Raw genomic sequence first — 13,818 nt, forward strand, 5'->3', positions numbered from 1 at the left:
GTAGAGAGATGGAGGGACTATGGCCCCGGGAGTCTCCCGGGCTCCGTGAGACATGCGCAAGTCTAAATTTAGAAGCACCCATGCAATATGACTCGGGGAATAAGATTTCTGTTCACATCGGTTAGGCAGTTACAGGTCCGCTAGGTTTCTGGCCGTAAACAATCCGCAATTTCGTGTACAAGTGATACGACGTATCTCGCAGCTCCAGTCGAATTCCCGCCAGCAGTCCCTCAATCTCGGCGCGTGTCCACCCAAGCACCCTTGAAAACAACGCATATGTGTAAATAGGCATGGCTTCAAGCATGTTGAGTTGGTGGTATCGGCCAAGCTCCTTGAGCTTGGGGTCTTTGGGCCATGGGCTTTGAGGCAGCTAATTCACCAATAAGCATGGGGTTTCATTTTCATCAAGAAGAAATGGCGAGAACATACCTTGTGGATATCCTCTTTGACATTCACAAACCCGGCCTTCTCCATCCGGTCTTTCCAGGATACGGACGATGTCATGTCCTTACCGAACATGCGCGATGATTCGTGCATGTGCTTAATGGATAAGAGGAAGTTCGTTGCACCAAGGTGAGTTCCGTCGTCTGAATAAGTGTTGACATCGAAGCTCGCCATCTCAAACCATCCATCGGGATTCAGGTTGTTGAATGCCTGTTTGAAGAGGATATCATGGTCACGGATGGAACCTTCCAATTCGCGCCCATGGATATAGTCAAATGGCTTGCTAAATGACCATGGTTGTTCAAAGTCGTCAATCTCAAAGCGGCAGTTTGGAGGCACCCTGGACATAAATCAATACCATACAAGGAGTTATTATAGCAGTAGCACGTACCATGATGGCTGAATAGCGCTTAGGTCAATTCCTGTTTCAATTAGCCAACATGTTGATCAGGCTGTAGATATATGCCCATACCAATGACCTGTGAATTTGGGTTTGTACTATATAGCTTGTTAGGGGTAAATTTGATGGACATATTGGCAGAAAACTTACTCTGCATACTCGATTGCCCATAAACCCGTTCCTGTCCCGAGATCTAGTACTCGCTTTGCATCTTTGACTGGTGCTTGACACAATTCTCCTTTAAGTATCATGAGGTAAATGTGATGGCTCTGTTGCTCATTAACATCTTGTTAATCGGAATCAACAAGTGAAAACTAACCAGATCAAGGCGATCTTGTTCCCGTTCATCATTTGGCTGTTTTAAACATTAGTCTGGGATAGTGAATAAACGTTGATACACGTACCAGAATGTATTCTCCTTCATGGTATGAATGATATCTGCGACCGTTCTGTATCTTATCAGCACCGCTCGTGATCAAGTGGCGATGTAACCCACTTCATATCTGCGACTATTAGTAACCATTGAACCCAGATTCCAGCCACATTAACATACCGATAGTCCAATACACTCGAGGTCACACTGGTGGTGTAACTGGCATTGTCAAGTCTATCATGGTTAGCAGGAAATACAAAATCATGACCAGTGGTCTTACGAGTCAGAGTATAATGAGTCCCCATCGTACTCGGACTAATATGATGTTAGTTAAAATAAGAGGAAATGCGAAATGCGCAGAAAAAGAAATTTCATGAAACACTCACGTCAGGCTCGACCGGGGTCGATGCGCGGTGTGTATCTTGCATTTTCGATCCGATCTATACAACACAGCAAAACGCGTTGTAAACAGGTGATGGAAAGGGATCGGGGGAAAAAAAGCGAAAAGTGAAAACTGCAAGCACACCGCAGTCTTATGACCCCCCTTATGACCCCTCTGTCTTCAGGCAGTTATTAGCGTCCCAAGTTGTCGGGTCCAGCGCTATTACGTTCCTAGGTTTTATTCAACGATCATTTGCACAGTCAGCCGGATAAGTGCTCCTTTGCGTCAAAGCTGTACCTTTTAGTTTTTGGAATACATTATCCCGTACAACGGCTGTGGGTTAACAGCTAGCGTATTGATCGCTCTCAGCTGATTAGCTCAGTATTGTGAGACGATCCGCAGGGCCAAAAAGGGGCTTTTTTTTGGGCCAATCAGGTGTAGCATGCGGGTCGAGGTCCAGGTAATATTTGTGCCAGCCACCCATTGATATGATATCTACTTACTTACTATGTACTTAGGTTCTAAAATTGTCTTATACTTATATAAAATATAGATATTCCTGAGAATCAAGGGCAAAGCTGAACAAAAGGGCCCGTGCCAAGCGGAGCGGGAAACGTAGTACTTTTGTCCAATCTCGTATCCATGTCAGAAAGTTGTCTTGTCACTGACACCGTCCCGACAGCTTGGTCACCACTAGGAAGAAGTGAGTTCATTCCACTCACCGTACTTCGTAATGATAGTCGCTCTGGCCCGGGTCTCAATATTGTAACGCATTTTATGCGGTCTGGTAAGTTATTGGTTACATAACTTAAAAAGTTAGCACCTTAGGATCAAGCCATAATTTCTGCCATCCCATTTTTATACCTATATTAATTCTGGCTACCATAGTAAAAAAAAGTCTTGTATTTTGTTTCTCAGGATATCAGTTTGACAATACCCGGTCTAGAAAAATATGGGGGACTGGAATATGGCTGAAATGGCTTTGGCAGGAAGACATGTTCAATTTATGTCGGTGCTCAGTAACTGGTAAATTTCACTTGAGTCATGCTAACCGCGACCGAAAACAAAAGGGCGTTGAAACCTCAGGCCACCAGGTCGCTAACACCTACCAACTCAAAAGTCCGACATTCTACGTGTACCCGGAAGATGCTTTCTTCCTTGTATACTTGACTAAGTTGTATTTGAACCTGATTCGCTTTTCTCCGCACGTACAAACCCCGACCTCTCCAGGGAAGTTGGCAATGACGTAAACATCCAACCGGCCCATTGGTCAGTCTTGCGCTGATCACCTTGTGCTTCGTTGCATGCTTTAATTATCCAGTCGAAGAGGGATGAAATGTCCATATTCTCACTGGATCATGACTTTGATATCATTGTCCATGTGATGCTGGTCCATGATTCATTGGTCTACTCCACCCCTACGGGCAACCTCAACGTTTGGACAATGTCCACTGGCAGGGATGCCTTTTTGTGCCGTCCGCAAGCTCTGCCCTGCTTTTTAGTTCGTTCGACAATCCTCTAGGCCAGGGTTCAAGGGCTCAGTACCCAATAATTCAATAGAGATCCCGCCCCTTTGACCGATTGGGCTACCTATCTAAATTATGTTACATGAATGACACTCTACGTTTCTTAGCGGCTGATTCCCTGTGGAAGACAACCCGAATTGAATGCAAGCTTGACGCTTTAGTGTATATCAAAATTGGTGGCGAATAGATGGTTGTTCTATAAAGCAAGCAAAGCTCCTCCAGTCCTCTCACCCTTGAAGCTTGAAGCTATTCTCGCCATTGCTCTAGATTTGCCTTGATAGGCTGTTATAAACTGCAAATTTGTGATCAGGTACTATATCTCTTGCTTATGATTTTTTATAGGAGAGCACCTTTCAGCTGACTTGGTACGCCCATAAATTAGATAATTCTGCAGTACATTGCTACTGTTTCATGGCATATTTGATCTTCACTTAATACCCTATACTCATTCAACATGAAGGATAATGGAACGGCCAACTCCACTGCGGAGAAGGTAGAGCGTATAGAGGAGAGCCCAGATCCCACATACACTCACAAGGAAGAGAAGATAGACGTCGAAAGCCGCTCTCCTGGTAATCTTAGTGCAGTCTTCGAAAACCCTCTTGCCGGAATTTCTCGCGAAAAACTCTTTAGAGGTGTTGTCGAATTTTGCACCAAGTACGATTTGATGGATCATGTCGAGACTTTCAAAAAGGGTGCTCTCATTTCGCAAAATCCTGCATCGGCAACCAGTCTTCCCGAGTTATCGGAGGAAGAGAGGGAGGCTCTCGAGCGTGAACATACTCATAAGTGGTCACAGCCGTGGCAATTATACTTTCTAGCATGTATGTGTGACAATTCAAGCGATCGATTGCCCTTGGCTAACTTCCTTCCCCCCTCAGCAATGTGCTCTCTGGCTGCGGCTGTCCAAGGTATGGATGAGACCGTCAATAATGGTGCCCAGGCTATTTATTTTGCTGAAGATGTACGTTTCCTATCATTGATTGTGCTATAATTAACTGAATTTTGTTCTAGCAACTCAACATCACTTCCAAAAATATCCAAGGCCTTGTCGTTGGTGCCCCATACTTAGCTTGCGCGATAGTCGGTTGCTGGCTTACTGAGCCCCTAAATCGATTATTTGCCCGGCGTGGTACAATTTTCATCTCATGCGTGATTGCAGCTGTTGCCTCAGTATGGGAAGGTGTTGCAAATACCTGGGTCAATCTTTTCATTGCCCGCTTTGTTCTCGGTCTGGGCATCGGGTCGAAATCCAGTACAGTGCCTGTGTATGCTGCGGGTAAGTGCCGTCGCATGACTTCCTTTTCGTTATTGCTAATTCGATAGAATGTTCTCCCGCTCCAATCCGAGGTGCTCTCGTTATGATGTGGCAAATGTGGACGGCCTTCGGTATCATGCTTGGCAACATAATGGGTGTTGCTTTCATGAGTCTAGACCGAGACATCAGCTGGCGCCTCATGCTAGGATCCACTGTCGTACTACCACTCATTGTCTGTGCTCAAGTCTACTTCTGCCCAGAATCTCCAAGATGGCTGATCCAGCACGGCAAAATTCAAAAAGCCTATACCAATTTCCGTGTCCTTCGACCAACAGACATTCAGGCCGCAAGAGATTTGTATTATGCACATGTGGGCGTTGAACTTGAACGGAAGATTAACAAGGGCAAGAATTTCTTCACGATGTTCATTGAGCTCTTTACTATCCCCCGCAACCGCCGTGCCACGCTCGCTAGCTGGATTGTAATGTTCATGCAGCAATTCTGTGGAGTCAATGTCATTGCATACTACTCCACCTCCGTCTTCACCGAAGCAAGCTACAGTCTGACTAGCGCGCTACTGGCATCCATGGGAACTGGAATTCTTAACTGGGTCTTTGCCCTACCAGCCTTCTTCACAATTGATACCTGGGGTCGCCGGAATTTGCTACTATTCACTTTTCCCTTCCTCGCTATCACTCTTCTATGGACGGGCTTTTCGTTCTGGATTGAAGAGGGAAATGAGACAAGCAAAAAGAGAGTTGCGATGGTCACCACGGGCATGTACCTGTTTGAAATATTCTATTCTCCTGGAGAAGGGCCCGTCCCATTTGCGTATGCCGCCGAATGTTTCCCGCTGCAAGTCCGTGATGTTGGTATGTCATGGGCGACAGCGACTACTTGGTGCTTTAATTTCATTTTATCTTTCACTTGGCCGCACTTAGTTGATTCTTTTAAACCGCAGGGTGCCTTCGGTTGGTATGCTGCTTGGTGCATAATCGGCTGGTTTTTGGTCCTGTTGTTTGTGCCTGAAACAAAGTGTAAGCGTCCTGACCTATTTGAGATTAAATGTGCTAATATTTTGTCGTCAGCTCTTACTCTGGAAGAATTGGACCAGGTCTTCTCTGTCTCGACTCGCAAACACGCCTCGTACCAGGTCAAGAATGCTTTGTGGCATTTCCGTGTCTGGATCCTTCGTCAGAGACTGGAACCTCTGCCAGAATTCTATCAAGGTGCCGAGCGTCTCGCGGAAGTAGGTGATATAACATCCAAGGAAGAAATTCAGGCAGAAAGAATGCATAAAGACTAGATGCTGCAGATATAAGAGAGATTGTGCCGATTTGTTATCCATGGGCTGCAGCAAGTGTTCTCGAACCACCTGGTCCGATTTTAATCTATTATGGGGTGTGCTTGATTTACTGAGCTCTGTATTTGTGGAGATGAGGGATATGAGGCCAGGCAAGGTAATTACTAGCCCTTCGGGCGGTGACATCCCTGGGGGTAATGTACACATCATGGGGTAGATCAACATGACTATTAAAGTGTGAACCGAATCGTGCATTTTTATTTATACAGTACAAGAGTATTCGGCCGCTTGTGCGGCATTGCCATATCGTTTCTGGTTTTCTGGTGGTCTTTTTCAGTATCTTTTTCTATATATACTTTTCCCGTTAGAAAGGTGAAAATGCGGAAAAGCTTAAACAGCACAGCGAATTTTTCTATGTATAACTAGGGGTACAATAGACAGAGGAGGGGAATGAATGAAATGTGTACAAGAGCTATATGCATAAAACCTCCTGCTGAGTATTGCTGTTGATTGTTGTTGTCAAATTACTCAAGTCTCTTGCTTAGTACGACACCGTACCAAACTGTAGCAACCAGGCTGGCCAAATTGACCAAGCTTGAGATGCCATGCACGCGGCCAAACTTCTTGTTCAAGGCCAGCATCTCCTTAGAGTGAGGCGCGGGATCGTAGCTTCTCTTTCCATCACGGGATTCTGTAAAGGTTAGAATGATCAATTGATTTTTTTTAACAGAAACATAGTGACAGTAGCTAACGCACCTTGATGCTTGCGCTCGCGCATCACATTGATTGTCATGGGACGCAACACAAACATGTTCACCAATCCGGTCACTGCCACAGTTGCCAGGGGCAAAAGGGTATCAAAACGGTTCTCAGGTGCAGCTAGGCCAGACAGGCCCAATACCTGTCCACCATGGGAAGCGGTCAAGGCGACCACTACAGGCAGCGCAGTTTGCAGCGAGAAGTAGATGGGGAAGATGGCGGTCTGCAGACTAGAGAACTGGGGCCGTGGAAGGGCGCGGAAAGCAACGAAGCCTCCGACAAAGGACTTTACGCATGTTAGAAAATGCTTTTGGAGCGGACGATTTAATATGCGCCCAGTTCAGATATCGATCTCACCTGATAGAACTGTGTCCCCAAAAGAGTACCGTAGCTACCTCACTTGTCAGCATATGGGTCATAATTTTCACTAATAAACAGACCTCAAAATATGATAGGGGCGAGGATCCATGACTTTGGATATGTTATAATTCTGGCAGATTGGAGTTGGCGATAAAGTGGATGTGAGGTTCAAAGCGTCGAGGGGAAGAAGTGGACAGTTATCGCCACGATCCGGTTCTTAGGGAAACCCTTGTTTCCACTGCCAAATAGGCAAAGCTGTCTCATAACGACGCACGGACCAACAAACACCAACAAACGTACAAAGTGTGATGTCATGTGCCTTCGCGTTTCGGTCTAAACCGCAAGTGGAATTATCACGCGTCTGCCTGTTGTCTTGAGGCTCAAGCAATTTTGACTTGCTATTTTTCCCAACATCATCATCATCATGGCGGAGAAAGAGGCTACGGTTTACATTATAGACATGGGACGGTCTATGGGCGAGCGCCACCATGGCCGTCCTATGACAGATCTCGAATGGGCTATGCAGTATGTCTGGGATAGAATCACTGCCACGGTATGTGAATTGACTTTGTTCAACGCCAGAGAACTGACAATTCCAGGTGGCTACCGGTCGCAAGACGGCCACGGTTGGCGTGGTTGGTCTCAAGACAGATGGTGAGTGATAGCCTACCAATCAGCACCAATTGGGAGCCTTGTCTCATGTTTATAACAGGAACCATCAACGACTTGGAAGAAGAGAACTTCTCTAATATCTCCGTCCTCTTCGGTCTTGGCCAGTATGTGTGATGTGATGAATTGACTGTTTCATATCGGATCACTTGACTAAATTGTCTTTCAGGGTCCTCATGCCTGATATCCGGAGACTGCGAGAAACAATCAAACCCAGCAATACGAACAGAGGCGATGGTATGTATGACAGTTGATAACTCATGAAGCTGCTGGTTCTGACTTTATCCAAGCCATCTCTTCTATTGTCATTGCCGTGCAGATGATCCTTGAGTACACAAAGAAAAACAAATACAAGCGCAAGATCATTCTGGTGACCAATGGTACCGGTGTGATGAACGATGATGGTATCGAAGATATCATCGAAAAGATTAAAGAAGTCAACATTGAGTTGGTGGTCATGTATGTTTCTTACCGCTATGACTTTACATTCATGCTAATGTCATTCAGTGGTGCCGATTTTGATGACGCTGAGTATGGTGTAAAAGAAGAAGACAAAGACAGTCGAAAGGTACTATGTCGTCTACAATGTATTCGAATGTTGATGTTAATCATGTTCTATGCAGGCTGAAAACGAAACTCTTCTTCGAAGCCTAACTGAGGGCTGCGAAGGTGTTTATGGAACGTTGGAACAAGCTGTTTCGGAACTGGATATTCCCCGCATCAAAGTAACCAAGAGTATGCCATCCTTCAAAGGAAATCTCATGCTCGGAAATCCCGAAGAGTATGACACAGCGATCACCATACCCGTGGAGCGATACTTCCGAACGTACGTCGCCAAGCCGATCTCAGCGAGCTCCTTCGTGCCATGCTCCGGCACCGAGCCCGGAAGTCAAGCACCGGGTAAAGGCAATGATGAAGCCGACGCCCTCACCTCGGTGCGAACATCACGGACCTATCAGATCACAGACGAGTCCGCACCAGGGGGTAAGGTCGACGTTGAACGCGATGACCTCGCCAAGGGATACGAGTATGGACGTACAGCAGTTCCCATCGAGCAAACTGATGAGAATGTCGCAACTCTCCAAACCTTTGCTGGTATGGGGCTGATCGGGTTCGTTAATAAGGACCAAGTGTGTCTACATACCAATCTCAAGTGTTATAACGGCTAATCCTCTCATTAGTATGACCGGTACATGCACATGTCCAACACGAATATTATCATTCCTCAGCGTGCAAATGACAATGCGTCTCTTGCGTTGTCTTCTCTCATTCATGCACTCTACGAATTAGACTCCTATGCGGTTGCCCGATTGGTGACCAAAGAATCCAAACCACCAATGCTCGTGTTGCTAGCCCCGTCCGTCGAGGCAGACTATGAGTGCTTGATTGAAGTACAGCTTCCATTTGCAGAAGACGTACGGTCATATCGGTTCCCACCTTTGGATAAGATCATCACTGTCTCTGGCAAGGTGGTGACTGAACACCGCAACCTCCCAAGTGCCGCTTTGAAAGATGCGATGAGTGATTACGTGGACAGCATGAATTTTGTCACCACAAATGATGAAGGGTAAGTAGAGCCCACTTGATTATCCAGTCAACCAGCTAATCAAAAGAGCCAGGGAGCCCACTAACGATCTCCCAATTGACGAGTCATTCTCCCCGTTACTGCACCGCATCGAATCAGCCGTTCGATACCGTGCTGTGCATCCTGACGACCCGGTCCTTGACCCCTCAGAGCGGCTCACGGAATTCGCACGCCCCTCAGAAGAGATGGTAAAGAACTCAAAGTCCCATCTTGAGAAATTAATGTCTACGGCAGATGTCAAGAAAGGTATAATCGATTCTCAAATTACATTCAGAAGCCACCCTACTCATCAACGTATTCCATTTTATAGTTCCACCAAAAACAAAAGGCCGTAAACGCCAGCGCGAAACAGAGAAACCACTGTCCGGTCTAGACGTCGACGCCCTCCTCAGCCTCGAACCTAAGCGGACGAAAATTTCTACCGAAAATGCAATCCCAGAGTTCAAGCAAACACTTTCCCGTGCAGAAAGCATCGACGCAATCCATGATGCTGTGCACCAAATGGCTAAAATCATCGAGACCCAAATCACACACAGTCTCGGTCACTCGAATTACGACCGCGTTATCGAGGGCCTTGGCACAATGCGTGAAGAGCTAGTGGATTATGAGGAACCTGTGGTGTATAATGACTTTGTGCGTCAGCTAAAGGGGAAGATGCTGCGGGAGGAGCTAGGCGGGGATCGGAGGGAGCTGTGGTGGTTCGTGAGAAAGGGGAAGCTTGGGCTTATTGGGAAGAGTGAGGTGGATAGCTCTGCGGTTGAGGAGGAAGAGGCCCAAGAGGTGAGGTTTGATCTCTCGGTATGGAGTGGAACGAGTGCTAACGGTGCATATAGTTTCTGGCTGCCAATTGAGGAATTGAGTGAGGGCAGATTGAGGTCTCCTCTTGGAACATGAAATAGTGATCATACGAGCGAGATATGGAATATTCACGCTTTTTTTTTTTTTGTGTCAATTTCAATCACCTCATGTAGAGCTCGCTGTGCGAGTAATGCTATATGGTACGCCGTTGAAGGCATGGCCAAAGAACGAAAAGTGAAGTATAGTCTACTTCAGGTGACTGGGTTCAATATTACTGACTGTTTAGAACAAAAGATACGAATTTTAGAATATTTAGGGAGAGATGGAGATGTTGAGGGAGTTCATGAACAGCATTGTCATATCGACATAGAATTGACACATACAAGAGCGAAACCCGCAGACAAAACAATATGTGGCATGAAGTGAATCGGTACCTAATTGCAAGACATCTGACGATTCGTCAATCAACAACAGAACCAAACGCCGTGCACAACATGCCTAATAACCAGTATTCGCTCCAGAAAACAACAGACCGAGATTTGCAAACTCAAACATTAAAAAGCATCCAGATGCATCACAGAAAAGGGGTATGCAGAAGTATTGTCCCAGTGGGACGAGAAGAATGGAAGAAGAAGCACTCCGAAGAAACATGTAGAGTTGATAGGGGCGAAAGAAGATAGCAGAACGTTTAGTGGATGGTCTTGATTGCCCTTGCGGGGCTGATGGTATTGCTACCAATACGGCCACTAGGTTTGCGAACACCACGAGACTCGCTGCGGGTATTTTCCGTTGCCCGGCGAGGGCTGGAGCGAACTTTGCTGACCGAGATAGGGGCAGCGCCACTCTTGCGGGTCACGGGAGTCTTGGGTGCTGAGTGATCAACCCAGTTCTCCTGATCCTTGTGGTTGTCTTCTGCAAGGGTGTAGCTGGCTGTGACAGTGGCAGAATAGCTGATAGATCGTGATGTGGGCGAGGCAACAGGAGACCTGGATGTCCGCTGCGCTAATCGGCGCAGCTGGATCTCTTCTTCACTCTCGCTACTCTCGTTACTCTTCCTGTGGCTGCGGTGGCTGCGCTGCTCATTTTCAACAGCGAGGGATCCGGAGGCAGTTCTAGAATAAGGGTGGTGACGTGAGTCTTTTCGGTGGGACTTGCGAGGCTGGCCAGGGGTCGGTGCAGGAAGATCCTGGTCTGGGTAAGCTGCGGCTTCATTATGATCAATCTCTCCGAGGGCTGCGCGTTTGGAGTGGCTATTGTTTGGTGGGGTGGAGACCACTCCGTTGCTAGTGCGCTTCTTGGTCGACACTCGCGGAGTGACAGGTGTGGACTGTGCTAGTTTCTCGCGCATGCTATCCTCAAACCACCATTCACGGAAGGCGCCTTGATTGAGGTGGAGCCAGTGCTGCTGAGGTCCAACAACCATACCGGGTCGCATGAATCTCATAAATGCGATTACTTCATTGGCGGTGAATCCGTACTTGTAAATCAGGTAAGCACCAATCAAGCAGCCCGTTCGGCCTAGGCCTGCCTTGCAGTGAACTGCAATGCCCTTCTTCTTGATGGTGATCATCTCATGGGCCATTTTGATAAACCGTCTGACAAGCTGCAGAGGAGGGCACGTGCCATCCTCGAAGATCATGTCAATATGAGAGATCCCCATTGCGGTGAAGTAAGATGGGCAGTACAGTTCCGAGTTGAGTCTTACAACGAGGCCGATGTTGCGCTGGTGGAAATGGGCGAGAACATTCTTGAAGGGCATGGGAAGCTTTGAGGAAGAGATTTCCGAGATTGTTGTGGGCAATGCATTGTACTCGGGTGTGTTGACAGGAATGGGTGCCACGGGCTGCTGCTGAGGAGATGCAAAGGCAAGGAAATCTGGCGTAACCCAGTTGAAGTCACCCATATCGACTCGCTCAAATTTCTCGTACCTGTTGAACAAAATCAGCATTCAATTTTCGGCAGTGTAAACAGTGGCACTTACTCCTCAAGATTGAAGTCACGAAGTCCGCACAGAGATTGCTCCTTGGCCTTCCACACTCCATAAACGACATCTTGGATGTTCAAAATGAAATCTGCCTGGCTGTATCCAGCATCACGGAAAGGCATATAAGGAGGGTCTGCCTGCGCGATTGGTGCCAGAGCCAAATGAGGTGGCCAGGACTGAATCATGACCATATAGCATGCAACAAGGCAGGCCGCATTGGCGCGACTTCGGGCATCAGTCTTGCTGTAGAAGACCACCGGGCGGTCGCTGTTGGCTGGGTCGCCAAGAATCTCATGGAAAAGCACGGCAAAGCGGTAAAGGTGACCAATATGGAGTGGGCCGAAATCAGCGTGGAAGGCATTGTAGAGAAGAGTGTCATCAACGGTGAAGTACACGGGAGAGCGTCGCTTGCTCGGAGTAGCGGGCTGGGCACGTGCGCGCTTGCTTGGAGATTTGGGTGCGTCCAGATGGAAGGGAAACGGGGTTCTGGAACTGGGAGCAGAATCATAAGATGCAAGGTAGAGACGATCTAGGCGATGGTTTTGCTTAGCTCTCAATGGTGGGTGAAAGAGATTTAAATTGTCGAGGAACATTGTACCAACCTTGGATGTACTCGATCATCTGCCCGCCGTGATTGAAGTCGGTAGTCATATTGGCGGTTGTTTGTTGACAGCCACCACCCGGAGTGGTTGTATAACACTGATAAACAACGAAGGTAGATCAATATGGTACCGTTACAGGTCCTGTTGTTCTAGTGTGACTCGGAGGATAGCAAAGCCAATAAGAAAATAGTCGCGGTAAAAGTAAGAACTAAACGCTCATGATCAAACCCAGGGAGGTAGATCTATGAGGATAGGATGGTAAGAATAAAGAGAAAATAAGATGGATGCGAAAAACCTGTACAGGTGGATTAGAGGAAAAGGAAATCAACACAAAGTCCGAGTTCATGATGTTTGGGGCAGCTGCCATGCCACTGTTATGTTATGCCTTACCCTTTTGGGACTAGTGTCGGCCGTTGACGTGACAACGTCCGTTGCCTCAGGCATGAATAGGTGCCTGCCGCATTCCAAAACATCAACACCACAATAAACAGACAAACTGCACAAACCACACAAACTTCACAAACTTCACAATCAACACTAATAGAACATCAACTCTGAAATCTTATAACTCACATCTCATATATCCCTCAGGTCTCCACTCGGAATCCGCACCCCAGTTTTCACCTCTGAATCCTATATCCTGATTTCACATGAGAATAGCGCATGCCTCTGGCGGATGATTGTCTTCATGTTCCCAATCAATGCCCTAGTTAGGCTTCCGATTTATGTCAGTAAATGAGGTCAACAACAAGGCACTTGTGCGCCCCTCTGCTTCCTCCTCTACCAACAGGACGGAAATATCACTGTTAGATCATGGTGGTCGCTGCAATATGTAACTATCCGTACGCTTGAGGGCCATCGTCCTTCTAGTGGGAGATTGTATTCAAGCCGCTACGCTATACAGAGCCTGACATGGTGACCCATCTAGTACGGAGTATGTAAATGGCACCTCTGAACTGTATGCTCTCGGGAGAAACTGGCTTGGTACAACAGCTTGTTTATGATTTGCTGCATATTGGCTTTCCTTCATCGTGCCTATTCTGCTCAATGGTTTGTGATGGTTCTACGCTCGGCTAGTCACTCCTGGTGATTCTTTACGGCAAATGAGTATGTGGTCACAGTCTGCTCTGATGCGGTACTCATGGATATCTGCTGCAAACCAGTTTCGTAAACTAAAGACCGTTTCCTCAACGAACAGCAAAATAGACTGTCTTCGGTTTCCACTTCCAAATCGAGTGCGCCTCCATACGCCAGTAAACACCAAGGGCATAGTGGTTGCTTCAATGTCCGCATAGACTGGATTTCATGCAGAGTCGACGCAAGGATGTCTGACGACGAACTGTTTTGTTTCGAATTCAAACGCTCCACTTCGGAA

At 47.0% G+C, this 13,818-nt stretch overlaps 5 protein-coding genes across 5 annotated transcripts; 2 read left to right on the forward strand and 3 right to left on the reverse strand.

Annotated features, from left to right (window-relative positions):
• Positions 1 to 121: 121 nt before the first annotated feature.
• On the reverse strand, positions 122 to 1,645 carry N7447_000946 (class I SAM-dependent methyltransferase; the record flags this gene model as incomplete). The annotated part of the gene is made up of 10 exons (XM_057225222.1): positions 122 to 370; positions 430 to 784; positions 836 to 866; positions 917 to 942; positions 995 to 1,113; positions 1,164 to 1,199; positions 1,249 to 1,312; positions 1,365 to 1,451; positions 1,498 to 1,532; positions 1,604 to 1,645. The coding sequence occupies 10 exons, from the start codon at positions 1,643 to 1,645 to the stop codon at positions 122 to 124; spliced, it is 1,044 nt and encodes a 347-aa protein (XP_057089238.1).
• Positions 1,646 to 3,579: 1,934 nt separating this feature from the next.
• N7447_000947 (sugar porter family MFS transporter) lies at positions 3,580 to 5,689 on the forward strand (the record flags this gene model as incomplete). The annotated part of the gene is made up of 5 exons (XM_057225223.1): positions 3,580 to 3,949; positions 4,007 to 4,089; positions 4,140 to 4,404; positions 4,452 to 5,420; positions 5,472 to 5,689. 5 exons carry the CDS (start codon positions 3,580 to 3,582, stop codon positions 5,687 to 5,689), a joined length of 1,905 nt encoding a protein of 634 aa, XP_057089239.1.
• Positions 5,690 to 6,210: 521 nt separating this feature from the next.
• On the reverse strand, positions 6,211 to 7,120 carry N7447_000948 (DUF4149 domain-containing protein; the record flags this gene model as incomplete). The annotated part of the gene is made up of 5 exons (XM_057225224.1): positions 6,211 to 6,377; positions 6,443 to 6,731; positions 6,803 to 6,836; positions 6,886 to 7,021; positions 7,084 to 7,120. 5 exons carry the CDS (start codon positions 7,118 to 7,120, stop codon positions 6,211 to 6,213), a joined length of 663 nt encoding a protein of 220 aa, XP_057089240.1.
• A 109-nt stretch (positions 7,121 to 7,229) lies between these two features.
• On the forward strand, positions 7,230 to 9,910 carry N7447_000949 (ATP-dependent DNA helicase 2 subunit KU80; the record flags this gene model as incomplete). Its single annotated transcript, XM_057225225.1, has 11 exons — positions 7,230 to 7,358; positions 7,405 to 7,459; positions 7,518 to 7,581; positions 7,644 to 7,711; positions 7,765 to 7,933; positions 7,982 to 8,042; positions 8,098 to 8,604; positions 8,656 to 9,041; positions 9,094 to 9,305; positions 9,370 to 9,839; positions 9,893 to 9,910. 11 exons carry the CDS (start codon positions 7,230 to 7,232, stop codon positions 9,908 to 9,910), a joined length of 2,139 nt encoding a protein of 712 aa, XP_057089241.1.
• A 635-nt stretch (positions 9,911 to 10,545) lies between these two features.
• Positions 10,546 to 12,492, reverse strand: cdcA (phosphoprotein phosphatase CDC14; the record flags this gene model as incomplete). The annotated part of the gene is made up of 3 exons (XM_057225226.1): positions 10,546 to 11,785; positions 11,839 to 12,370; positions 12,444 to 12,492. The coding sequence occupies 3 exons, from the start codon at positions 12,490 to 12,492 to the stop codon at positions 10,546 to 10,548; spliced, it is 1,821 nt and encodes a 606-aa protein (XP_057089242.1).
• Positions 12,493 to 13,818: the final 1,326 nt, after the last annotated feature.

The sequence above is a fragment of the Penicillium robsamsonii genome (assembly GCF_028829455.1).
Source record: "Penicillium robsamsonii strain IBT 29466 chromosome Unknown utg000001l_segment0_segment0, whole genome shotgun sequence".
NCBI lineage: Eukaryota > Fungi > Ascomycota > Eurotiomycetes > Eurotiales > Aspergillaceae > Penicillium > Penicillium robsamsonii.